The sequence below is a fragment of the Chelonoidis abingdonii genome, chromosome 10, assembly GCF_003597395.2.
Source record: "Chelonoidis abingdonii isolate Lonesome George chromosome 10, CheloAbing_2.0, whole genome shotgun sequence".
NCBI lineage: Eukaryota > Metazoa > Chordata > Testudines > Testudinidae > Chelonoidis > Chelonoidis abingdonii.
In genome coordinates this window covers 41,911,265-41,938,596 of record NC_133778.1, presented here as the reverse complement: position 1 = coordinate 41,938,596, position 27,332 = coordinate 41,911,265, and the positions used below count along the sequence as shown (strand labels likewise).

Here is a 27,332-nt window from a genome sequence, read left to right as displayed (position 1 = left end):
TCCATAAATGGCTATTAGCCAGGAAGGGTAAAGAATGGTGTCCCTAGCCTCTGTTCATCAGAGGATGGAGATGGATGGCAGGAGACAGATCACTTGATCATTGCCTGTTAGCTTCACTCCCTCTGCGGCACCTGGCATTGGCCACTGTCGGTAGACATATACTGGGCTAGATGGACCTTTGGTCTGACCCGGTACGGCCGTTCTTATGTTCAAAGTAACCTGATTGCAGATATGACATATTATATAAATGTTTGTTTATCCTTGAATGCTATTTAGTCTTTTGGAACTTCTACTGTTGCTAGTGGAAATTAAGCAAAAGAAGGGGGACCAGTACAACTGAGCTTTTCTGTATTTCCAAATAACATTTTTTAAATGTATTCAGATGTGTAGAAGCAGATAGACTAGATGTCTCAAAATGCTCTTACTGAATTCAGACTCTAGATATTTATGAATCCTGAAAAAGCTTTTAATATTTAGTATTGCTAAACATATTTTTATGAAGATCTCTTGGCATCTTCAAAACCTGAGTTTATACAAAAGAAAGAGGAAGAAGTTAAGACTCTTGCTAAATCAGATTGAAAATATAGTCTGGTTCAAGAGAACCTACCCCGAAGAAAGCCTGTAGAGCACGAGCTGAAGCGAAGGAAGAGAGGAGAATACAGGGCAACAGCCGAAGGGGCTGAAACCCGCCCCAGCCCCGTACCCAAAGCTGATTACAGCAGCAGGAGCTCTAGAGCCGCCAGTTACAGAAGAAAACCTCTGCAGCGGCTACATTTAAAGGCGTTAAGCGGTTTCCATTGGCAGAGCCGCCAGCAAACCCGCACAGCAGCGTCCAATACTTAGTGGTGGCCGTTGTCCCAGCGGCTGCCCTGTCAGCACAGGTTACCGACCCGGGTTTACAGTCAATTCCCTGGCAAGGTGGCGCCAGGCTTAGCGGGTTTGGAGGTGGGAGGAGGAGGAAGAGAGGGTCAGCCCGCTGAGCCCAGAACAGCGCCTCGCAGGGAGCCATGACCCCGCGGCAGGCGGGCCCTACGCGCACCGGCCGCGGAGAGAGAAAGTGGTGGCTACCACTGTACTGAGCTAGCGGACACAACCCTGTCGCCACCCCAACGCCCGCGAGGCGGCAGTACGCGCGCGACTCAACTAGCTGTTTGGGGACAGGGCCACGTGATGGGCGTGGAGGAAGCAACTCCACCCCACGCTCTGCGGGCGGAGCCGGCGGCGGCAGCTCCTCCCAATGGCTGTCGCTCCTGGGAAGTTTGGTCCTCGCTGCGCTACGTCGGGCGGTTGCCAAGACCGGTGCCGGACGCGGGAGAGAACTCCGCGGAGCCTTTGGCCGGCCCTGGCGGACCGCGGGGAGTGATGACGTCTGTGCTGGACGCGCTGTGGGAGGACAGGGATGTTCGCTTCGACATCTCCCCTCAGTGAGTGGCGCCGCCGGGCCTCCCCTCTGCGAAGCCTCCCTCAGCCCCATTGCGGGGCCTGGTTCTCAGGGTGGTGGGGCTGTTTGGGGGAGCCTGGGCCGGCCCTGCCAGCCCGCTGGGGCCCGAGGCAACTCCCGGCACAGCCTGGAGCAGGGGGAGAGAGACCCAGAGAGGGGCCGCGTTGGTGACTGGTCACGTCACGACGGGGTAGTGCCTGCGGGGAGCAGCCGGGCCCCCCGGCTCGGATGTGCGTCCGGCATCCGTTTTTACAAGGGAGCAGTACAGGGGGATGAAGGCTCGCGGGAGTTCTAGCACAGATCCCAGTCCTGCTGTTTACGTTTAGGGACCGGAGTGTAGTCAGGGCTCAGAAACAAGCAGTGGGTTGCTCATTCCGTGTACCAAATCCTCTGGGAAACTACTGATCTGTTTTCCAGAATCTCCACTTTCATTTAAAATAAAAAGTAAGCAAAGACTCTCAAAAACGTGAACTAAGTGTAACCAATGCAAAGATGTCCGCATACAAAGTTGTGTGCCACGTTCACTTAATCAAGGTATTTACTTAGATGCCTACAGACAATGATTGTAAGTGTCAGCATTGCTATCTGTTTAATTCCTCATGCAGGAAAGCAGTATCTTCACAGATCTGTACTATTTAAAGAGTGAATCTTAATTTGGTGCTACATGTAAGTGGCATTTTGGAAGATACTGCTTGCCCCGCCTATAACACACTCATGATCCCAAGAAATGTAGCAGAGCCCGCAGGCATACTGAAGCCACACCAAAGCTCACAGAGCACACTTTTGTGTTTTGAACTTCTGCACAATCTAGAATGATTAACTTCTCATTTTGGTAACTCTGATGGGTGAAACTTGAAAGAGAATTTCTCCTCTCCCACAAATCTGACCCCTGTTTATAGAACTCTTTGGCCTTCATTGTGTCTAAGGGTTACCATATTTCTGGTTCCCCAAAAGAGGATGCTGCCAAAGAGGGAGAGCTGGTGGGGGGGGGGGGTTTACTCACTGGAGGTGGAGTCACTGTTGCCCCCAATAACACTGGGAGGGTGGCTGGCACAAGCCCAGGATGCAGCAACAGCCATCACAGATGTAGGGGAGGGACTAATCGGGAAGGGGGCCAGTCAGGACCCTTTTTGAGCTGCAGCTTCTCTGCTCTGAAAAACCCCTGGACATTTCATGTTATTTTAAAAATCCCTCTGCACAGAGAAAGAAGGCTCAAAAAAAGAGGCTATGTCTGGGAAAACCTGGACTTACGGTAACCCTAGTGTGCAAGGTCAGATGTGTGAAGCAATTTCAGAAACATACAGTTTTCTCTTGAATAGTTAGTGTGCCTCTTGTTCTTTTTTATAGGAAAGTTGGCTTCTATTTAGTTTTTTAAAAAATCCTTAAGTTTATACTGTGTATCTGGACATCATAGGAGCCAAAGCCTGGGGAATGGAGCAGGTCCTTGAAAGAGCATAATGAAACACACATCCTCTAAAATAATCATGGTAGACAAAATCAAAGTTCACATCAATAAGTATTTTCTACTAAGAGCCTTAGCTTGCTGGATAAGATTGAAGGATGCTTCATGGTGAGAGAACAAAATTAAAATTGCTCTGGAATTTGAACTTTACCGCTGAAGCAGAATTTGGTCCCACAGGGCACGTGTTTTCCTGAGTGTAGACTCAAAAGAAATGTACATATTAAGCTAATACACTAAAGCAGTGGTTCTCAAACAGGGACACGTGTACCCCTGCAGGTACTTGGAGTTCTTCCATGGGGTACACCAACTCATCTAGATATTTGCCTGGTTTTAGAACAGGCTACATAAAAAGCACTAGTGAAGTCAGTACAAACTAAAATGTCATAGTATCAGAGGGGTAGCCGCGTTAGTCTGGATCTGTAAAAGCAGCAGAGAATCCTGTGGCACCTTATAGACTAACAGACATTTTGAAGCTTGAGCTCTCATGGGTGAATACCCACTTGCATCTGACGAAGTGGGTATTCACCCACGAAAGCTCATGCTCCAAAACGTCTGTTAGTCTATAAGGTGCCGCAAGATTCTCTGCTGCTTTTATAAAATGTCATAGACAATGGTTCGTTTATACTGTTCTATACATTGAAATGCAAGTACAATATATATCAACTGATTTTATAATTATATGGTAAAAATGAAAAAGTAAGCATTTTTTTCAACAGTAGTGTGCTGTGACGCTATTTTTATGTCTGATTTTATAAGTTTAAGTTGAGGTGAAACTTGGGGGTACACAGGACACATCAGACTCTTGAAAAGGGTACAATATTCTGGAAAGGTTGGTAGGGGTTGGCAACCTTTCAGAAGTGGTGTCCCGAGTCTTCATTTATTCACTCTAATTTAAGGTTTCGCGTGCCAGTAATACATTTTAATGTTTTTAGAAGGTCTCTTTCTATTAAGTCTATAATATATAACTAAACTATTGTTGTATGTAAAGTAAATAAGGTTTTTAAAATGTTTAAGAAGCTTCATTTAAAATTAAATTAAAATGCAGAGCTCCCCGGACCAGTGGCCAGGACCCGGGCAATGTGAGTGCCACTGAAAATCAGCTCGCATGGCGCCATTGGCACGTGTGCCATAGGTTGCCTACCCCTGGTTGAGAGTTACTGCACTAAAACAACAAGTAGGAAAAAACCCTTCAGTTCAGCCTGAATAACAATAAAGTCACTGTAATAGCTCCAGCTTATGGCAACAGACTTACCATTTAGACAATCCTATGTAGAGTGTATTGCAGTAATTCTGTCTGAACTTAAAACTGCATGCATTGTGGTTTTTAGGTTAGAGTAAAAATCTAAAATCTGTGGTCTAGAAACATTTATAAAAAACAGTAAAACTCTTTCTTGATCAAGACTGGCCCATTTGGACAGTGAATTTGTAGAACTGTTTACCTACTCATCTATTCATTGGCCATTTTCCACTATGTTCAATGCCAGAAGCAATTGTATAATACTAAACAGAAAAGGACCGACACAGGTACTACGCTGCATAATGTTAGATGTATTTTTAAAAACATGGTAGTCCTAGAATTCATTACTCTTATTGCAAACATATATACAAACTGTGATATTTCTACCATATTAGCAAATCCTTGGTTCACATTCTTTTGTTCCAAGTATTGGTGGCTTGTGCCCCATGCCCTCCCAATCAGTTATAAAATTAGCTGCACAACATGAAAATGAATGTGAAAATAACATTTGTACAGCACTTTGAAAATATAAATAAGTGTTAAGTATTATTAAAATATTTTCTCTTGATTCACAAGTGACTAAAAATAACACATGGTAAATTGCAAAGAAAAAAGAAAAGAAAACCTGGCAAAATTTTCATTGCTTGCTCTTCTCAGTGGTCTGCAGTTGAATTAAAAAACATTAGCACTATGTATTTGACTCAGTAGTGCTGGTTTATTGTTTCCATGTGTTGAGTTTCTATGCAGTTATGTTCATTTGGTGTCCTCCTTCTGTTTTGGCCTTCCACCCACCCCGATGGTGTATCATCATGAATTTCAACACCCAACCAAATATCTAGGTGACAAAATACTTAAAGTAGTAATGCCAAAAGAAAACCCATAAGTGACAGTAGACAGCAAATAAGGCAGGGAATTGAAATTTAATTTGGTATCTAAAAAGCAACATGAGCTTTGAACTGTATACCAACAGGCATCACTGTCATGGACTAATGAGATTGTATTGCCTCTCCATTGAAATTATATGTAGTAGGACCTGACTTTCAGATATGACAAACATGTATAGCTCTTACAGAATTAGCTCTTATTGCATTTGTTGGGGGAGGTGTTAAGAAAGAGAATATGTGGGAGTAGAAATGATCACCACTTTGCAGGGTCCAAGAGAGTAAACCTAATAATATCTTTATTTTGTTGTGTCTAGACCATAGTATTTTGTGATCTGTTTAAATGGAGATGAATAAATGAAATGATAATATCGAAAACAAATAAAATTACCTTGTTTTAGACAAATGAAAATGAGACCAGGAGAGGTTCTTATAGACTGTTTAGATTCTATTGAAGATACCAAAGGAAACAATGGAGACAGAGGTAAGTGTGTACCTAATGAAATTCTCATTTTCTTAACTTCTAATTTGTTTCATCATTGAGGGTTTAAAGCAGCTGCCATTGAAGTTAATGGAAACACTCTTAGGCTAGGTCTATACTGGAAGGAGGAGGGAAGGGAGATGTTGACCTAAGATGCGCAATTTCAGTTACGCGAATAGTGTAGCTGAAGTCGGCATATCTTAGGTCGATTTACCTGGCTGTGAGGATGGCGGCAAGTCAACCACTGCCGCTCCCCTATTGACTCCGCTTCCCCGTCTTGCTGCGGTGGAGTTCCGGAGTTGACGGCAGAGTTATCAGGGATCCATTTTATTGTGTCTACACTAGACACAATAAATTGATCCTTGATAGATCGATCACTGCCCACCAGTCCGGCGGGTAGTGTAGACTTACCCCTGCTCGCTTCAGTGGGAACAGGAGTGAATCTGGAATGTATAATTGTCAGAAAGACGGAAACAATTACACCATTAGATAATGATTATACCTGAAGTTATGTTATTTCTGAAAGGAAAATGCAGAACTATCAAGTAATGTTCTACAGTTGACTGTGAATCTTGTAAGAGAGAGCTACTGTATGTATATCTGATATTGGTCATTAGTGTTCTCTCTGAAGAAGATCTTAGGAAAACAAACATCTAGACTATAATACAGATTATACTAGGATACTTGTGCTACCAGACAGAGAACATATATCTAGCCTCTCAGGGATATCCACCAGGTAGCGCAGTAGGTGCCAATAGCATGGATTTCATGGAAAGCAAAATAGGTGATTGAAAGTCTGTTCCTGTGGGTTTGTTTGGAATTGAAAGCCTGGTTAGGAGGCAATTCTTTTGGGTTCAGTTTCCTCCCTAAAAACAACTTGGTGATCTTAAGATATAATCCGGCAGAAGGTTGTATAGGCCTAAATTACAACTGTATAATTTCTAGTTCTAGTGGGAACTTGTTTAAATTTTATAACACGAGGGTTTCTTTTTTCAAGATTTATTGTACTCTCTAATTATCTCAGTGGTTTCTCTCATCATGGGTTAAGGTGCTTCTGTGGACAGAAAAAGTGGTAAATTCATCATAGAGTGTCATTGGACTAGGTTTTAAAATTGTGCTATTATCAGGCAACTACATTTTAAAATGATATAGCCTGTTTCACAGAGGACTGTTAGAAATGGTAACAAAACCTTCATTTATCAAGTTGTTGCATGAACTGGAACTGTAATTTGTTTAAATTAATTCATTAGCCATCCTAATGAAGGAACTTAAATACAATGCGAGATCTTTTCATTATTGAAAAGCACTTTAAGAGAAGAACCCACAGATTCTTTTGGTTTTTTGTCTCTACTTAGAACAAAATGTTGGGCCTTTCTTATACAGTAGTAAGGGATATGCACAACTGTGATAGGGTCTTCAGTGGCCAGGCAGCCTAGCGGTTAGATCATTGGTTAGGGGCTGGAGTGGCGGACCTGCCCTCCTTTCCCTCAGGTCCTGGCTCAGAGTCCTGGGCCAGTCACACCCCTAGATAGAGGAGATGGATCTTGCTCCGAGCCATGAGGAGGGTGCTTGGGACCTATTGTCTGAGTTGCTCCCTATTTAAGTCCTTTAGTTTGGGGCATGGTCCTGCTAGCCCAGTTTCCCCAGTTGGGGCTTGGTGTTAGATTCCTCTTGGCAGGGGAAGAGTTACTTGCTTCCAGTGGCTGCATTGTCAGGCAACCTGCATCAGTGCCTTCAGACAGACACACAGAGAGTTCTTGCCTCTTCACCAATCAGTACCTGACTGAGCCAGGCACCCTTTTTTTCTCCCCCTTTGAGGCCTGACATTGGGTGCAGGTATAATGGGGCGGGGCTAGCTGAAACCACAGGTTTTCTTTAACCCCTGCTGAACCTGGCAGCAATCTCTCTGCTCCTTCACAGCCACATAAGCTGCCTTCATGCTAAGTCAACCACTCCTGAAGATGGTTGGGCTGATGTGCAAGCAGAAGGAATAAAGGGGATTTGCATAAGGTCCATGGGTATAGGGCTGCTTGGTAAAATAGCTCATGTAAAGGAACTCCTCATCCTCCCACCCACCACCACAATGAGAATGAAATCCGTAACTGTTTTTTGTTTGTTTTTAGGGCTTACCTCTTGTGGATATCGCTGGTGTATGGGAGTAGAACTGGGCAAATAACTGACTTCTTGATTCTCTGGCATTTCCGGGGGGAAGTTTTTTGATTTTTCTCTAAAACAGTAGATTACAAAAAAATATCCAAGAAATCAAAGACATCACAAAAACTTTGATTTGGAGCAAACACTTTTTAAAATCTGAAATGTTCGGTTTCATTTCTGGGCATTTTTAACTTTTTAAAATAAAAGCAAAGGAAATTGAAGGGCTAGATTCACAAAATGACTGGAGGAGAAGGTGGTGGTGGTGGTATCCCCCTTATAACCTTTAGGGCACTCTCTTTGGATATAGAAGACCTATATTCAATTCTTCCATCTGCCTGATGTGGAGAAGGAATTTGAACGTAGGTCTCCCAGATTTCAAGAGAATCCCCTGTCCACTGGGCTGTGGGATATTGTGAAGCAGGTCTCTGTCATTTCTGTTGAAGCTATTCTGCTTTGTATAAAATCCTTGAATAGTCACTGGGGTAGAGAGAGAATGAGAATAAGTGTAGCTTAGTGGTTAGGGCTTACGTGAGGTGGGAAAGACCCAAGTTCAAGTCCCTGTTCTAAAGAGAGATTGAGAGAGATCTGCTTCAGAATACCCCAAACAGATTGGTTGGGGAAGTCTTGTGCAATATGGGAGATCCAAGTTCAGATCTTTTCTCCATATCATAGAGAGGGGGGAACTATATTTGGGTTTCTTTTGCATCCCAGGTGAGAGGCCTAATGCCTGGACTAAAGGTTATAAGGAAGGCAGCTGCACTACTGTCACCACCATCGCCCCTGGCCATCCTGTAAATCTAGCCCAAAAAATCAAACACATTGTCTCAGATATGTCAAAATCATTTGTTTTAACATTACCAAAGTTATTTTGCTTTTTGGTTTGACTGAAACTATTTGAAATAAGTGCACATTTGCAAATAATTTTGACTAACCTGAAACTGCATTTTTTTCAGTGAATGAACTACTCAGTCAAAAAAAGTCACTCAGTTCTATATGGGAAACTGTTTCCCTCCTTCCTGATTGCCACCATGAGAGATCTTTCTTAGAACAGGCCTTTAGTCCTTTCTCTAGCTAACAACTCTATCTAAGAGTTGTTAGCCTGAAGCTCCCTTTTCATGTGTGAGAACCATCTAAAGTTCACGACCACTATTGCACTGGTAGCTGCACAGTCACCTGGGGGAAACCCATTCCTCTAATATGATCTTGACCTAGGTGCTGAACATGACTCAGTGTCATTCTATGGTGATAATGAACTGTATCTAAAATAAAGGTTTTTACAAAAAAAGAAAGATCAGTATTGGCATTTGGTTTGTAGGGGTTTTCAGGAAGAGGAAAGGAGGCAGTTGTTGTTAAAATTTAAAGTTTTGTGGAGCAACTTTGAAATCTCATGGTTAACCTGGACAGTTGTCAAATTTAATGAAAAATGTTGCACTCTTTATTTCCAGGTAGACTTCTAGTGACAAATTTACGGATTATTTGGCACTCATTGGCATTACCTAGAGTCAATCTCTGTAAGTATCCCCTTTAGTTAAGATGAATAAAGTTTTGTGTTTTCTTATGTGGTAGTATGCTGAATTATCACAACAGTAATGAGTATAGCAATAAAGTTACAGTCTAATATTGTGTGCTACTGCAAAGTCTTCAGTCTCCCATTGCTACCTAACCTGGGTATAATCCAGCAGTATTCATTATTCCTTTCAGTAATATAGGAACTAATATAATAATTCCTAGATAAACTGTCAATGATTAATAACAATTTCTCAAACTAGAATTCTGAAGATCACAACAGAGTGTGTTATAGTTTTCCTAAAGTCTGTGGAGGTTTACCTAGGAAGAATTGTTTCATTTTACTGTATTTTGAATTGCCCACTTGTCATATCAGTATATGCTGTTGCCACTTCTTTATTTTGATTTAGCCTTGATCCTCATTTTTTCTCTCTTCAGAAACATATCATTTACTTTTATGGGCCCTGATTCAGCAGGCTACTTAAACACATGTCAAACTTCAATTACACGAGAAACTGCCCAGGTGCTTAAAGTTAAGCATGTTCTTAAGTAGCTTGCAGAATGATAGTGTGTGTCATGGTACATTTGTTCAGCAGGCATTTTGCTCCAGATACTCAATTTCCAGTAGCCAAGAAAGTAGAAGTCCCAATGCTCACAAATGCAATCCCCCCTACATTGTATTACGTATTTGTAGTGATTTTTTTTGCCAAGTTATATAAAGTTTGCTTATGGTCTCAAGAACAGATTCACCTCTGCTACAGGCAGAGGCAATTCTATCCTTCAACTTTTTAGATATTTTAAAATGATTATCTGTCAAAGTAACGCATTATCTATTACATGTAAGGGAATTTATTGACAAATAATAGGAAATATTAATGAGAGAGTTTGCTAATTCTAGATTTCACACTGGACATCAGTGTAGGTACTGAGTGATGACCGTGAGAGTAGTATAAATATGTGCAAAAATACCAGGAAAGACTACCTTGTGCATTGTGTAAAGATATAAGCATCCTCATCCTTTTGCCTGCCACCATACTCTAGTTTTCAAGACTGCAAAATCTCCTCACAAATAGCTCCCTAATTGTCCTTTACTGATTTCATTGTTGCAGCCTTATTCTATATAAATTATATTTATATAAATGTCTATAAATATTTTCTAGTGGAAAGATTAAAAACTGGGAAGGCTGTGAATGCCTTGACCCTACTCTTTTGACTATGCTTACTTTTAATAATATTAAGATTTGTTGGACTATTTGGACCCTTATCCTTTATCATATTTCCTAGAAGTCCCCATGTTCATTCAGCAGCTACTTTCAACTCATTTTCTATTATAAAAATTAAGGTCCCAGTCCTGCATGGGGATCCTTGCAAGGAAGAAAATTGTATTTAGATTTATTTGCAGAACTGGAACCTAAATTGGGAATAATATTGCGCATGTCCCAGTTAGGTTCCAGTTCTGCTGCCCTTACACAGATGGATAGACTAGTGTGCTCTAGGTAGGGCTTGGGCCTGCTCCTATTGCAATCAGTGACAAAACACTGATTGGCTTCAGATTAGGCTCCTAACTATGTCAGTAGGTCTGCTCAGATGAAGGACTGGGGTCTTAGTTTTTAATAACACAAACTATTGTGGTCAGGGCAATAAAGCATTTTTAACATTTTACCTTTTTTTTCCCTCTGTCCCCTCATTCTCTTCCCGTTCTCCTCTTTTCAGGAACACTATCCCTTCCCTTACCCAAACTGCTTTTATTATTTTTGCACTCTTAGCTCCTGGAATCCTCACAACAATATTAATGTAATGGTGGTAGGGATTTCTGTTTTTAAGGGTGAGATTCTAGCTGTGAACAGGTATGACATAATGTAAAAGGCCCAGCCAGCCTATCATAGTCTGGGCTTTTCACAATCAGTGTCCAAAGCAATGCTGTAACAGTATTGTTCTATATAACAGAATTTTCTTCTGATCAAAACTGTGCTTTTTTCCCCCCACAATTTCTAGCTGTTGGTTACAACTGCATTATAAATATAACTACGAGAACAGCTAACTCAGTAAGTTTCAAAATACTTCTTTAATTAAAAAGGTGTAAAAGTACCATAAACACTGTTTGCACTATATAAATAATCTGAAAGTTCATAGTTAATCATAGAAATAAAATAGTGGTGAAATGATTATTTTAAATATTTAGAAATAAACTTTTAATTTTATAAGGAGAGGGTTTATTATTACAAGAATCTTGGGGGGAAATAGTGACTTTGGTGGGGCCAGGATTTCAATAACCAGTGGGCCAGGAAGTCAGTGTAAAACTTCCATAGACTGCTCTGGGGCCCGAATTTCACCTTAAGTGATTACAATTAGAATATGACCCAAAAAAAAAAAATAGTATGTTTGGATTGTTGATTTTCTGTATTGTTTACAGTCAAGATGCTGTAATGTCAAAATATTAAATATTAACAATTTTTCTTATAGAAACTACGAGGCCAGACAGAAGCTCTTTATATATTAACTAAATGTAACAATACACGGTTTGAGTTCATATTTACTAATGTGGTTCCTGGGAGTCCCAGACTTTTCACTTCAGTTATTGCTGTACACAGGTACCATACTTAAAATAATGTTAAAATTATAGTAAGTCAAGTATAGATGCAGAATTAGGGATTGTTGTCACTGATGGACCGGTCACATACTCTCACATACATAAAGTCCACAGAAGTATTTGAAATACGAGCAAGGAATCTTAAAATGTGAGGTGGAGGGTTAGGAGGGGCAGAAAGTCTGTGAGTCCAATTAAATTAATAAATACCGTAAAACACATTTAATTTATATATGTTATTGACCAGGGACGATATCCCACATTCTGGCTCAGCCAAAACTTTCACTCAAATTGGAATCTGACTTGAATGAAGACTGCAGGCTCTGGCCCTAGCACAGAACAAGTTACAATAACTCCAGTGCAAACCTGAGAAAAAAAATTCATTGGAACAGTTATCAGGTATTAGAAGAAACTAAAATTCTTGGATTCTGCTACTGGGTCATCCTTGCATTCTGTTAAAGATTCACTAAGTGGTTTTGTCTTTAACTATGTTTTGATTTAAATAAAATTTGTCAATTGATTTGCATCAAAAAATGTTCATCTTTCCTTCATAAATGACCTGGAATTTGTTTGAATTAGGGCTGTCAATTAATTGCAGTTATCTCATGCAATTGACTCAAAAAAATTAATCACAATCGCAGTTTTAATTGCACTGTTAAACAATAGAATACCAGTTGAAATTTATTAAATTTTTTGGACTTTTTCTACATTTTCAAATATATTGATTTGAATTACAACACAGAATACAAAGTGTACAGTGCTCACTTTATATTATTTTTACACTGTAAAAGTGATAAATAGTATTTTTCAGTTCATCTTGTGCAAGTACTGTAGTGCAATCTCTTTATTGTGAAAATGCAACTTACTAATGTAGATTTTTTTTTTGTTATGTAACTGCACTCCAAAACAAAACTGTGTAAAAATTTAGAGCCTACAAGTCCACACAGTCCTACTACTTATTCAGCCAGTCACTAAAGACGAACAAGTTTATTTACATTTAAGGGAGATAATGCTGCTGGCTTCTTATTTACAATGTAACCTGAAAGTGAAAACAGGCATTTGCATGGCACTTTTGTAACTGGCATTGCGTGATATTTACATGCCAAATATGGTAAACATTTGTATGTCCCTTCATTCTTCAGCCATCATTCCAGAGGACATGCTTCCATGCTGATGATGCTTGTTAAAAAAAAGTGTCAATTAAATTTTGACTGAACTCCTTGGGGGAGAATACTATGTTTCCTGCTCTGTTTTATCTGCATTCTGCCATGTATTTCATATTATAAGAATCTTGGATGATGACCCAGTACGTGCTTTTTGTTTTAAGAACACTCACCGAGATATGACAAAACGCAATGTGAGATTTCTAAAGATAGCTACAGCACTCGACCCAAGGTTTAAGAATCTGAAGTGCCTTCCAAAATCTGAGAGGGACGAGGTGTGGAGTATGTTTTCAGATGACTTAAAAGAGCAACACTCTGATACGGAAACTATAGAACCCGAACCACCAAAAAAAGAAAATCAACTTTCTGCTGGTGGCATCTGACTCAGATGATGAAAATGAACATGTCAGTCCACACTGCTTTGGATCGTTATCGAGTAGAACCCATCATCACCATGGACACGTGCTCTGGAATGGTGGTTGAAGATAAAGGGACACATATGAATCTTTAGCACATCTGGCACATAATTATCTTACGACTCCAGCTACAACAGTGCCATGCGAACGTCTGTTCTCACTTTCGGGTGACATTATAAACAAGAAATGGACGTCATTATCTCCTGCAAATGTAAACAAACTTGTTTGTCTGAGGCTTTGTCTACACTCCGGGGGGAGATTGATGTAAGTTACACAACTTCAGCTATGTGTGGGGTCCACACTACGCTGTGTCGACAGGAGACGTGTTCTCGTCGACTTCGCTTACGCTTCTTGTTCAGATGGAGTAAATGAGTTGATGGGAGAGCGATCTGCGATTGATTTAGCAGATCTTCACTAGACCCCCTAAATTGACTACTGATGCATTGATTGCCACACGTCAATCCCCTGGTAAGTGTAGACAGTGACTGGCTGAACAAGAAGTAGGACTGAGTGGACTTGTAGGCGCTAAAGTTTTACATTGTTTTATTTTTTAATGCAATCTTTTTTGGATGTAATTCTACATTTGTAAGTTCAACTTTCATGATGAAGGGATTGACTTGTATGAGGTGAATTGAAAAATACTATTTTGTTTTTTACAGCATAAATATTTGTAATGAAAAATAAAGTGAGCACTTTATATTCTGTTGTAACTGTAATGTATTTGAAAATGTAGAAAACATCCAAAATATTTAAATAAATGGTATCCTATTATTATTTCAGTGTGATTAATAGCACAATTAATAGTGATTAATTTTTTAAATTGCACGATTAATTTTTTAATCGCTTGACAGCCCTAGTTTGAATACAAAAGCTTAAGTTCTACAGATAATGATTTTAAGCAATTCCTGTGGTTTAAAGTAGCATGTATGATATCAGTGAGAAAAAAACTCTGATTTCTAAATAACACTAGAGCTAATTTCAATATTCAGCTTCTTTGAAGGTAAAAACTAATATTAATAAGTAAAGTACGCTTTTAATTGAAATATTTGCATAGTAGTAGTGAATCATTTAGTGTAAATCGAGGAATCATGACCTGATTGAAAAGCCCATTGGGGCCAGGATTTCACCCCTAAAGAATACATTATATAGATTTGAACATGTACATAGTCTAATGGCATGAACACTGACCTACACTATATACATAATTAAAATGTGGAAAAAGTTTGTGTATATCTTATACATACAGCATATTTGTGCGTGATCAGAGTTGAAAATTAAATGTTTCCCAGTGTCCATACTGTATATAATGTGTGAACAGCAAGGCTTTGGTTGCATTTTAACAGCTGAAAGAGCAGAACTGTAAGGTGCAGAAAAGTGACAGCATACATCAGAACACTGCAAAAGACCAAAACTGATTAAGCTAAAAGTAGTTTTTTTTTAATGTTTTGTTCAGTTTTTTTTAAAAAATTAACATAGCTATTCTGCTTAGTGAAGGCTTATTAAAATTGCTGAACTTATTTGTAGAATGTAGATACTTGAAATGGGAAGTTTGAAATATTTTATAAACCTGTGTTAACATGAACTATGAAAGTCATTGAAATCTTCAGCTTTGGCATGTATTTTTATTTGTAGAGCTTATGAAACTTCTAAAATGTACCGTGATCTTAAGCTGAGAAGTGCTTTGATTCAAAACAAGCATCTGAGATTATTACCACAAGAACAAGTATATGACAAAATAAATGGAGTCTGGAATTTATCTAGTGACCAGGTATAGTTAAAATAAGAGTATATGCAATTTTACTAAAACTGTGCTTTGTTTTTCATCTTCCTAGCAACTGTACTATTATAGTTCTATAACCTCACAGGAATTCTCTTTTGGTTCAGTTCATGAGTGAGTTACATGAGAAGCCGTCTATCCTGTGTGTATGCTATTCAGTATAACAGAGTACTCCTCATAGCAACCTGTCATGACATTTGTGAGAGATTTTCAGGTCTGTATACAAGGAATTAGATATACAGCTCCTATTAACAAGAAGTATTTGAGAGCCTAATTCTCTGTGGATCATCCTCAAAGTATACCCTGGTATTTCTAAAACATTTTTCTGCATATTTGTATAATCCACTTGCAGTTTTTGACTGCATGTTTTCCTTTGTTTTTTAGTTGCTAACAACTAAAAACATTGGAATAGAAGATTATTTATTGGGGATGGGGAGAGATTAGGAGTTGGAAGTGACATGTACAATATGTCGGTGTTATTCTGTAGTGTACTACTTGTGCTTGTTTAGGTCATGGAAAAATGGAAGCTGTTATTTGTCTGTGTAATTTTAGTCCAAAATGGGCATTACATCAGTCTTGATGAATAAGAGTTTTTTCCTCTTTGCTCCAGTTTTGATTGTGGCACACACATCCACAGTCACCTAAATTTAACGCACATGCCATTGTACTTGTACAGTATGCCAGTTCTGGAACTCTACAGGGAACAACACTTGAAAGTTTCACATTCTCCTCTAAGGTTCACTGTGTTGTAGTGTGATACTGGTTTGCTACAGTAATAGCAATCCCCCAAAGGTTTTCACCACTTAAGTAGTGGTAGTCTTTTTTAAGATCTTCTCCTGCTCCCATTAAAATCAGTGGTAACACTCCCATTGACTTCAGTTAGGCAGTGTCAAATCCAAATTTAACTGAATGCAGAGTTCCATTATATTAGCATTTCAGTGAAGGATATGAGTAGGGTCAGCAAATGAGAACAGGCCCTACATTTCAAAAAAATTCTGATACATCTATTTTTTAAACAGGGAAATCTGGGGACCTTTTTCATTACTAATGTGAGAATAGTTTGGCATGCAAATATGAATGACAGCTTTAATGTCAGCATACCGTATCTGCAAATTGTAAGTATCTTAACCTCAACAATCCTTTTAAAACCTAAATATTGTATGATATGGGTCAAATTCCAACCTTCGATTCACACACCTAACTCACATGGAACTTAATGAGAATTGTATGTCCTTATCTGAGGAAAGATTTGCCCCTATTCCTATCTGTTGTAGAGCAGATTTTTCTGTCCAAATTCATTGGAAAAAAAATCAAGCCTTTCAGGATCAGGAGCCAGATCCTTGAATCTGATCTGCATTTCTGATTTCCATGGTGCTTACCACGCTGTTGCTCCAATGCCAGTAATGTACACTAATGTATGTGACCTTTGGAATTCATCTTTTGATCAAAGGTTTCAGAAAGGAACACTGCCAAGACCTTGCCATCATTTCTGATGGAATACTCCTCCACCGGGTGTCAGTGGTTCAGATTTGGAATTCCAAATGGCTGAAGATGCCACGCATTCAGAACTGATAATTGCAGTTAAAAATGTTAACAAATTGTTTGTATCAAGGAATTAAAGAACACCATTTTTTTAACCTCTTTTTACTTTACAACCAGCGTTCAATAAAGATTAGAGACTCAAAGTTTGGCTTGGCACTTGTCATAGAAAGTTCTCAGCAGGTAAGATGATTTAATAACATTCTTGAGTTATTTTCATTTTTACCTATATAGCTATGCAATTCTGATATTGTGTGCTATTTTTACACAATTAATGAACTGAACTCCTATATGCTCTTTAGAGTTTAAACTCAAAACTTGGCTACATAAGAGGCCAGAGTTGTGGTGAAAATATGGTTGTTGAGTTATGAATTTATTGAACAAAAATTTTGATGAATGAACCACCAGCTGATTAATGACGTCTCTGACTGGAACATAAACTGGCCAGCATGGCCAGTTAATATAGTATTTATTTAGGTAATGCCTTGTTACATGGGAACTCTCGTTTAGGGAAAGTACATGGATTACCTTTAGCACTGTGCAGCTAAAAATAATACTATTAAAAAAAATTGTCTTCTTTGCTACTCTGTGTAAAAGATTGGTAATTTCTTCTACTGGTGACCATTATCAAAAACCTTTCTACAGTTGAAAAAATTTTGCCTACATCAAATGCATTCATTATAAATGAAAAAGTACCTTCATAATACCACTTACGATTTAATGGATTAAGCATTTATTGAGCAGCTCGAAACTCCTGAATACAGATCCTAGCCTTGCCACTGATTTTCAGTTTTCTCTTGACCTCTCCTCAACTTTGTTTCCCATCTGTAAAACAGAATAGTAGTGCATAGCTTTTATACTTCATAGGGTGTGAAATCCTAGCCCACTGTAAGTCCATGGGCCAGAATTTCACCCGGGCTTTGTACAGCAGTTTGAAATTTATAAAATGCTTATATAAAAGTCCTCATTGTTAGTATTAAGAAATGCCTGTCAAGAGGAAGTACTTTTTCTATAAGTGTACATCTTTTATGTAGTAAAAAAACCAATTCATTTGAGTACATATTTTTCTTTTCCTGTAGAGTGGAGGATATGTACTTGGTTTTAAAATAGATCCTGTGGAGAAACTACAGGAGGCAGTGAAAGAAATAAATTCACTGCACAGAGTTTACTCAGCTAGCCCTATATTTGGATTGGATTATGAAATGGAAGAAAAGGTATTCTGTTCCTTTTATTACAGAAGCCACATGTAGCATTGCACTAACAGAAGAAATAAAATTATATTAAAAACATTTTATATAAATGTATGTTTACTTCGTTGTCTCAATTTACAGCCTCAACCTCTTGAAGATCTGACAGTGGAACAGGTTCAGGATGATGTGGAAATAGAATCTGATGAACAGACAGATGCTTTTGTAGTAAGCTTCTCCAGAAAAACGATTGTTTGATTATTTAAACATAAATCATTTATAGACTTGGGTTCCTACTAAAAGCAATGTTGAGTCTTTTGATGTTAAATAACATATTTAGATATCTTTTGGGCATAAAGTCCAAAACTGTGTAGTCTCTAACTGTAAACTCTAACTTTTTCAACATTCTCTTTAGAAAGAGCAATATTTCAAATGGTTATTGACAGTCAAGGTAGTTGGTATTTAAAGTAGCAGTCACAAACAACTAGCAACATGCTTCAAGGTCCAGCAGGATCTAAAAGCTTGTAGTTTAATCAGGTCATACAGATATTAAAATTGTCTTCTTTCTTTCTGGGCAGATTGATATGACAGTGTTGTGTCTAGAAGGTTGCCTCAGTATTTGCCCCCACAAAATTTTAGGAAAAGGTGTTATTAAATGTTGTCCCTAAACCTAATATGAAGAAGTGATGAGTACCCACAACGTCCATTGATACAAACACAAGAGGATATATTGACGAGGTGGAGTCTTTTCTGAAATTGTTTTAAATGTAGTCCTTTCCCTACATCCAGAAACTATTTTTTAGTATAAACAGAAGAGTGCACAAGTATTTTTATATGGTAGCCTAACCCAAAATACATATTTTAATAGTTCACCTTTGAAATCTGATAGACTCAACAATCCTAAAACCAACCCTACTAGTCTGCCCTTATTTTTCTTCTTTCCTAGCCCTTATCTGTCCTGCTAACCTTCATCTTTTTTTATCTCTATCTTTCCTTTTTCTCTTCTTTCAGTCTGTAATTTCCTTTCCTTTTTTCTTCTCTTTCCTTCTGTGTTTTTTGGCTTCAATGTCCAGAGTACTTTTATATCTCTGAGTTTATCATCACAGTTATAATCCTTTTCTCTTATATTTGGATTTTGTCTGGGTTATCCATGTCTTTCTCACTTCTACTTTGGATTAAGCTAATGTGCTCTCTATGTAACTATCCTAGGATAATATTTGGAAGCTGAAACTGGCATAGAATGCAGTGATCTACTTGCTTAGCAGTAGTTGCCACAGAGAACATATTTCATCTGAATTCCACAGGCTGGCTCCTTAACAGTCTTCTCTTGTAATTGAAGGTGTTAGTATTCTGTACAGTCCCATGTGATTTCAGGCCTATTTGGGAAAATGCCTTGTCCCACCAAGACAGCTGAGGTCAGATGAGACACTTTTTGCTAAGTCCCTAGATTTAAAGGTCTAGTTGCTGCTGGCATGGACCTCTCAGAGAAGAGCCCTTGATGCTGGAATTTGTTTTCCTCACTTGTCCAAGACTCAGTCTGACTTTCAGAGGATGGTATAAAGCCCACCTCTTTATACAGGTCTTTGCCTGAGACAGGAATGACTTTGCTTAAGTGTTATGTTAGCCCATTAGTGTTGTTGACTAATCATTTTGATATTTTTAATTTTTGTGAACGTGCCCCAAGATATTATGAAGGGCCCATTTTTAGAAATTGAATAGTAAATGTTGCTGCATGTGCAGAAGGAACTATGAGCATGCCATCAGTTCTGCCTCCATTTTATTATGAATAACAGACATTTGTTAAAACAGATATTTTAGCAGTTACTTAGATTGATTATTTCATATTAAGTCATTGCTTTCTGGTTGAAGTTTTGCATAGTAAATTTCAACCCAGAGTGAATTTTTAGTCTTATTTATAAAATGAAAGTAAAAGATTCTACCAAGCACACATGTACATTTCAGAAAACATGCCAAATGCAGTTTTAAATAAGAGATTTTGTTTAACACTGAAATTCATTTTAAAATGGAAAGTTAATAGAACTGAGAAGCCTAAAGTATCTCTGTGTAGATATAAAAAAATTAATGGGAAAGTATTTTTTTAAATTGCATATAGGAAAACAATTTTAAATCATTTAGGTGGGTTTACGATACTTTTTTTTCTTTTTGTAGGCTTACTTTGCTGATGGTAATAAGGTAAGAACACTAACGTTGTAAAATGCATGTTATTAATAATTCACTATTCACAGATTCTAATGAAACTTGTCTTTTATTTGTTCTTCCTCCCTATGCCCTTCACCTCCAAACAAGCAACAAGATCGGGAACCTGTATTTTCAGAAGAACTGGGACTGGCAATAGAGAAACTGAAGGATGGATTCACGCTTCAGGGACTCTGGGAAATAATGGGTTGATTTAGACTTAACATTATTTTCCCAATCTATGCAAGACATGTAGTCATTATGTTACCACCAGATCTTTAGGAACACTGAAAATATTTGAGTAAGACAGAACTACTGTACCAAAGAGAAGGAACATATAAATATCGTACAATGCATAGTTAACTTATTTTGTGAAAAAACTTGTTAAACAAATTGTACAAATTGTATTGTGTATTTTTATATATATTTCTTGGCTAAAGTTTTTAATTTATTTGCTTATATGAAAAATTTACTGATCTATAGTTATATCTAAATAACATTTCCTTAGCATCTTTTGTGACGCAGTCTTGAAACGTTATTTAGGGGAATAAACAAAAATATATTAATGTGGGAAACTTTTTTTTTTTTAAAAGAAAGAATAGTTATGTTAGTGGGTATTGATATCGTTTTGACAAAGTACTGTACTATTCCAAGTGTAACTGCTGGTTTTCTTATTACATATAGAACTTCATGTACTGTATATCAGTCATCATTCCAGGTACTAATTTTCATCCAAAGACTCCAGTACAATTTTTTTTTCCAGAAAGCACTGACTTGTTTGTTTTTTAAAGGAGATAATCAAGAAAGAATTACACACTACATATCTTTTGCTTCTGACCCATCAGACCTTTAAAATGTTGTGTTACATGCAGAGAGAATTGAGTCATTTATTGTTTAAAGGGGAGATGCAGCTGTTATGTTTTTAGTGAGATGAGATCTTACACACTATTTCCTATAAATGGAAAAAGTGAAATGAGCTCTCCTTTCAGCTGTTGTTTTAGCAGCTGACTGCACCAGTGACTTCACTGTGGTATGGGAAGGAAGAAAACCCTGTTAAATATTTCTGTAAAACATATGTATATAAAAAACTATAATTAAATGAAATCCTGTTTATATCAAATGTATTTATAAAAGTTGGTGCCCAATCCTGCTCCCATTTAAGTCCCATTAATGTTTTTTTTTGCCATTGACTTCTGTGAGAGCAAGATCAAGCCCTTTGTCACTAAAGCACGTTAAGGAAATTCTGGGTTGTTAAACTTCTACATTTCCAAATGTAATAGAAATCTAAGCCTTCCCTGCCTAAATTCTGAAACTTTTAACAGAAATAATTTGTGAGTACCTAACTCACGTATATTTTACAAATCTGCTCTTCTTGCTTTGTTAAACTATTAACAGTTTGTACTGTTAATACAAAGCCTCTTTTTCTCAATTTTTAGTGTTGTGAGAATTCTCATTGGTTAAAGAATTTTCATTTGTGGCATTCATTTTTTTTTTTTTTTAATTTTCTATTCTGTCTCTAATGTACCTATTTCCTTTTAAAATAAAGGTGAGAGGATACCCTTTACTAATACCACTTTAATGTTTCCCTAAAATGAAAACTTAAATACTTGAGGAGAGGAGGAAGGGAAGTGATATGTCTAGGAAAATGATCTAGCATGAGAATTACATTTTAAGAATAAAAAAGTTGGAGCTTCATTTGTAAATGATCATTTAAAATTAACTGAAATTTTGCTTGGAGATTTTTTATTTTTTAGCTTGCAAACAAATTACCATGTATTGTTTTAAGTAGAAATCCAAAATAAAGTACAGATTTTTCATTGCATTATTTCTCCAGAACTGAATTATTTTTTCAGATATGATATATGTGGATATGAAAAAACACCCTAGCACAAAGTATCTATCTCTAATGAATCACAATGAATTTTACTCAGAATAAAGTACTAGCCATTCATACTTGGCGACTTTTGTGAAGCAATTTCTTTAAAAATCATTTTCTGTGAATCCACTGTGAATAGACATAACATCATAGCTGCTAACTTTACCCTTTACAGACAATACTTTTATTTCAGAGTATTCTGTAATGTGTTTATATTTGAGACCTGATTCATAGCTATTTCCTTAAAGACCAGATTCTGCCATCCTTACTCAAATTGAGTAATATCTTACTCCGCAAGTTTCAGTGATTAAATATGCATAATGATTGCCCTTAGTGAGTAAAAGCAACAGTTGCTTCTTTCAATCTATGACAGCTGCAAGAGCAACTCTTCTTTCCACACCACCATCCACCCTAAATTCCAACTTGTAAGAGGCTGTACCTATATTTAGTTGGAAGGATTATATTACAGAGACTTCAGGCTGGGCAAAGCACATTGATCTGCCTTTTTACAGGCAGACCTTAGTGCCGACAACAGCTAAAGCTTTCAGCGTCCTCCCACACACCCATATTATTCACAAAATGGATTCCCAAAGGGAACTCACTGAAGAGCTTCGACTTTACCAATCCACGCTTCTTCAGGATGGCCTCAAGGAACTACTGGATGAGACAAAGTTCATTGATTGCTATCTAAAAGCTGGTGATAAAAGCTTACCTTGCCACAGATTGATTCTATCAGCTTGTAGTCCTTATTTCCGTGAGTATTTCTTATCTGAGCAAAGTGAAGAGAAAAAAAAGGAGGTGGTTCTAGACAGTGTGGACCCTAGCATCCTGGATATGATTGTCAGGTACCTTTACTCTGCAAGTATTGATCTCAATGATTCTAACGTGCAAGATATTTTTGCTTTGGCCAGCCGCTTTCAGATCCCTTCTGTATTCACTGTGTGTGTCTCCTATCTTCAGAAAAGACTTGCTGTTGGTAATTGTCTAGCCATCCTTAGATTAGGTCTCCTCCTTGACTGCCCAAGACTTGCATTGTCTGCCCGTGACTTTGTGTCAGACCACTTTGTGCAGATTTGCAAAGAAGATGACTTCATGCAGCTTGCCCCCCATGAGCTCATCTCAGTTATTTCACCTGACAGCTTAAACGTAGAAAAGGAGGAAGTAGTATTTGAAGCAGTAATGACATGGGTCCGAACAGACAAAGAGAACAGAATAAAGAGCCTGGGAGAAGTTTTTGACTGCATTCGTTTTCGTCTTATGGCAGAAAAATATTTCAAGGAGCATGTTGAGAAAGATGATATAATCAAAAGCAACTCAGATCTTCAGAAAAAAATCAAGGTTATTAAGAATGCCTTTGCTGGAAAATTGCCTGAACCTACTGTAAGCAAGGGAAAGTCAGGTGAAGGGGAAGTAAATGGTGATATAGGGGATGAAGATTTACTCCCTGGATACCTCAATGACATTCCGAGACATGGTATGTTTGTCAAAGACCTTATTCTTCTAGTCAATGACACAGCTGCAGTGGCTTATGACCCTGTAGAGAATGAATGTTTCCTGGCAGCCCTGGCAGAACAGATTCCCAGAAATCATTCCAGCATAGTCACCAAACAAAATCAAGTCTATGTCGTTGGAGGACTGTATGTGGATGAGGAGAACAAGGATCAACCTTTACAGTCATACTTCTTCCAGGTATAAGCCTCATACTCATTGGCATATCAGTATGGTGTTAGTCTGTTTTTCTTGTTATGCTTTCTGCAAGTTACTGAAGAGTATTTAGGTTTAACTCTAAATGTAGAATAGGGTAATGTTTGATTTAATTAATTTCAGTCACATGATTTTTTCCTGTAAAAGTTTTGCTTGTTGCTGTAGTCTTTGAAATTCCTCCCAGAACAGCATAGTCCATTAGGGACAAATGTCGTCATCTTTCACTTGACTTGCTTGGCTTTTAACAGATGCCTTAATGGCAGGTTTCTACATTAAATTGATTCCTATTAAAACAAAAGCTTCTATGAAAATATGCATTTTGGGCACATTCTTAAAAGGTGCTGAGCATCCAGTGCTCCTAGTGAAATCCATGGGAATTGCATGTTCTCTGTGTTCAGGATTAAGGCCTAGGTGAGTTCTTAAAGTTTAGTTAACATGTTTTAATCACTTTAGGCCAATTTTTCAAAAGGTATTTAGGCACCTAAAGATGCACCTACTGGGATTTTCAAAAGTGCCTGGATTCCTTACTCCTACTGATTTCAATCAGAGGTGCCTAGGCACTTTTAAAAATCCCACTAGGCGCCTATCTGCATCTTTTGGTTCCTAAATGCCTTTAAAAATCTGGCCCTTAGTGTCCTAACCAATTTAATTCTCTCCCCGCCCCCAAAACATCAGTAAGTGTCCTAGCATGTTATTGGCTGGCAGATTGCCAAAATTATAAAGCTTGAAGTAATTTGAGATATGTCAGTTTAAATACAACCTTTTTAAATTGGCAAACAGACTGTAATAATGCTCCAAATACTATATTTCAGACTAGAGTGTATGTGAACATTTAAATCCATGTAAATGTAAGATTTATTAATACAAACTATGGCTGAGCCTTAACTATAGTGACACAGATATCATAAAATTAGCACACACACAAAAAAGCTCAAGGAGTATGCTTATGTAAAGTTTATCCTGAGGTTTTTAGATTCATAGCTGAAATACCCAAGGGTACAGAATGTAACTATCTCTTGATTTATTGTATGATATGCTCTGTTTCCAAATCCTTGATTTCAGTGGGAGATTAGCCTAAGGAATACAAGATCAGATCCTTTGTTAGCATATAATACAGCAAGGCAATACTAAATTATATAATTTTAAAGTCATTGGCAGATACTGAAAATAGCAATTATTGCAACTGTTTCATGAGCTATGGATTAATATATCACGTTCAGATACTAAGGTAATGAGATAGGTACAAATTTTGAGAAAGAACTGTTTGTTTTCTAGAGAGAAGTACATTAATACTGTTTTATTTCCTTACATAGACAAAGCACTAATCAATGAAGTACAAGAGTTGCTACAAAAATTTGCTTGCAGTGCAAGTGTTACGTTGGTTTCAGGAAATAATCTAATCTAGAATTAGAACTAAATTATCAGGCTATAATTCCATCATGGGGTTTTTAGTGACACATATACAATAGGAGTGAGGCTAGTCATTGATGTAATTTCCATAATCCTCTTTTACATCTTTCCCTGATCCATGCCCTGAATTTCTGCTGCCCTCCTGTCCCCATCCCACTTATCCACTCCATTGCTGCTCCTAAGTGCTGCTGCTGCAGCACACTGCTAAAATATCTCTACTCTTCTGCACTACCAGCTTGGTGATTGTTTCCTTCAAAGTTTTAACATGGTAGTCCTACAACATTTCCACTCATAAGTCCCCGCTTCTCCACCACTTCTGCCTCACTGGCCTTACCACTTCATTAAGTGCCTGGCAAGGTGGGAGAAAACTAAGGCCTGGTCTGCACTACGCGTTTAAATCGATTTAACGCTGTACCCGTCCACACTACAACGCTCTTTATATCGATATAAAGAGCACTTTATATCGATTTCTGTACTCCTCCCAGACGAGAGGAGTAGCGCTAAAATCGAAATAAACATATCGGATTAGGGTTAGTGTGGACGGAAATCGAGGGACGTTTATTGCTCCGGGCAGTATCCCACAGTGCACCACTGACCGCTCTGGACAGCAATCTGAACTCGGATGCAGCACAGGTAAACAGGAAAAGCCCCCGAACTTGAATTACATTTGCTGTTGCCCAGCGTGGAGCTCTGATCGCACGGGTGCGTGGCAGTCCAAATCCAAAAGAGCTCCAGCATGGGACCGTACGGGAGATACTGGATCTGATCGCTTATAGGGAGACAAATCTGTTGTTCAGAGCTCCGTTCCAGAAGACGAAATGCCAAAGCGTTTGAAAAAAATCTCCAGGCTACACAGTGCTGCGTGACAAGTGTACGGAAAGCAAAGAATCAAATGGATGCTCATGGAGGGAGGGAGGAGGGGTACTGAGGACTCCGGTCTATCCCACAGTCCAAACAGTCTCTGAAAGATATATTGCATTCTTGCTGAGCTCCAATGTCTGTAGGTTCAAACACAGTGTCTGGCGTGGTTCAGGGAATAGCTCCTCAGTTTCTTCCCCCCACCCACCACGTGAAAGAAAGGGAAAGAATCATTTCTTGACTTCTTTCAATGTCACCCTATTGTTACTGAATGCTGCTGGTAGACGCGATGCTGCAGCAGTGAAGAGCAGTATCCACCTCTCCCCTCCCTTGTGTGGTAGACGTACAATATGACTGATATCCATCGTCGCCATCAGCCCGTGAGTGCTCCTGCTGGCCTTAGGTGAGGCTGGCTGGGGCGCCTGGGTAAAATAGGAAGACTCCCAGTTATTCCCAGTAATGGTACAGAACGGCTGGTAACGTCTTCCTCATAGCAATGGGGGCTGAGCTTCAATCAGCCCTCCCTTTCCTGTGTAAAGAAAAGATTTTCTGTATCTGCCTGCTGCTCATAGCCCCTCGGGAGGCTGCCCCTCATTTTATTCCACAACAAGTCTCATGTTTTTCTTATTCTGCATTCTTTATACTTCATGACACAAATGGGGACACTGCCACGGTAGCCCAGAAGTTTGGGGGAGGAGGGAGCAACGGGTGGGGTTATTGCAGGGGCACCCCCTGTGAATACGAACGAGAGCAAGCTGTGCTCTGATACACTGGTCCTCTAGTACACTTGCCCTTATCTTAGGCAGGACTGACTATTTTTAGACCATAAAGGAGGGATTGACTCGGGCGGTCATTCCCATTTTGCTGTTGCACCCCCGGCCGATCTCAGCAAGGGCACTCATGATGCATGGACAGTACAGAGGGGGAGAGATAACCGTCATCTCATTGTCAGTTTACTCCGGCAGTAGACGGTACAGAACAACGAGTAACCATTCTCTGCTATCATTGCAAAGCAAATGGAATGCCCGTGGTGTACGCGTGGCAGTATCGCCTCTGTCCGCAGCATCCAGTAACATACTGGTGCCGGAAAAAAAAAAGCTGACGAGCTCCATGGTTGCCGTGCTATGGCGTCTGCAGGGCACTCAGGGAAAAACGGCGCGAAAGGATTGTCAGCTGTTTTTCCCGGAGGAAGGAATGACTGACGACATTTACCCAAACCACCGCGACAATGATTCAACCAGATTCCAAGGGGCGGGGAGACTGCGGGAACTATGGGATAGCTACGGAAAGCTACCACAATGCAACGCTTCAGAAAATGGATGCTAGCCTCGGACCATGGCGACACGCGAATACTGTGCTAGTGTGGCCGCATGAAAATCGAATTTATAATATCAGTTTTATGAAACCGATTTTACCTAATTCATATTTTATCGCGTAGTGTAAGACGGGCCATAGTC

General features: G+C 38.8%; 2 protein-coding genes across 2 annotated transcripts in view; both read left to right on the top strand.

Moving 5' to 3' along the window:
* Positions 1 to 1,207: 1,207 nt before the first annotated feature.
* BBS5 (Bardet-Biedl syndrome 5) lies at positions 1,208 to 21,849 on the top strand. The gene is made up of 12 exons (XM_032771060.2): positions 1,208 to 1,424; positions 5,423 to 5,505; positions 9,102 to 9,167; positions 11,158 to 11,207; positions 11,626 to 11,753; positions 14,961 to 15,096; positions 16,125 to 16,220; positions 16,765 to 16,827; positions 17,724 to 17,858; positions 17,976 to 18,059; positions 20,001 to 20,024; positions 20,139 to 21,849. The coding sequence occupies exons 1-12, from the start codon at positions 1,363 to 1,365 to the stop codon at positions 20,238 to 20,240; spliced, it is 1,029 nt and encodes a 342-aa protein (XP_032626951.2). The 5' UTR covers positions 1,208 to 1,362; the 3' UTR covers positions 20,241 to 21,849.
* A 558-nt stretch (positions 21,850 to 22,407) lies between these two features.
* Positions 22,408 to 27,332, top strand: part of KLHL41 (kelch like family member 41) — a 12,247-nt gene continuing 7,322 nt past the window's right edge. The window contains exon 1 of the mRNA XM_032771059.2: positions 22,408 to 23,592. Within this exon, the coding sequence (XP_032626950.1) occupies positions 22,483 to 23,592 (1,110 nt within the window). The 5' untranslated portion in view covers positions 22,408 to 22,482. The remainder of the gene's footprint in view (positions 23,593 to 27,332) is intronic.

Bases quoted from the DNA above. Each gene is read 5' to 3' on its own strand.
- BBS5 (XM_032771060.2), top strand. From the start codon at position 1,363: ATGACGTCTGTGCTGGACGCGCTGTGGGAGGACAGGGATGTTCGCTTC. The intron at 5,506-9,101 runs GTAAGTGTGTAC...CTTTATTTCCAG, and splicing joins AGGAAACAATGGAGACAGAG to GTAGACTTCTAGTGACAAAT. The intron at 15,097-16,124 runs GTATAGTTAAAA...TTTTTTAAACAG, and splicing joins GGAATTTATCTAGTGACCAG to GGAAATCTGGGGACCTTTTT.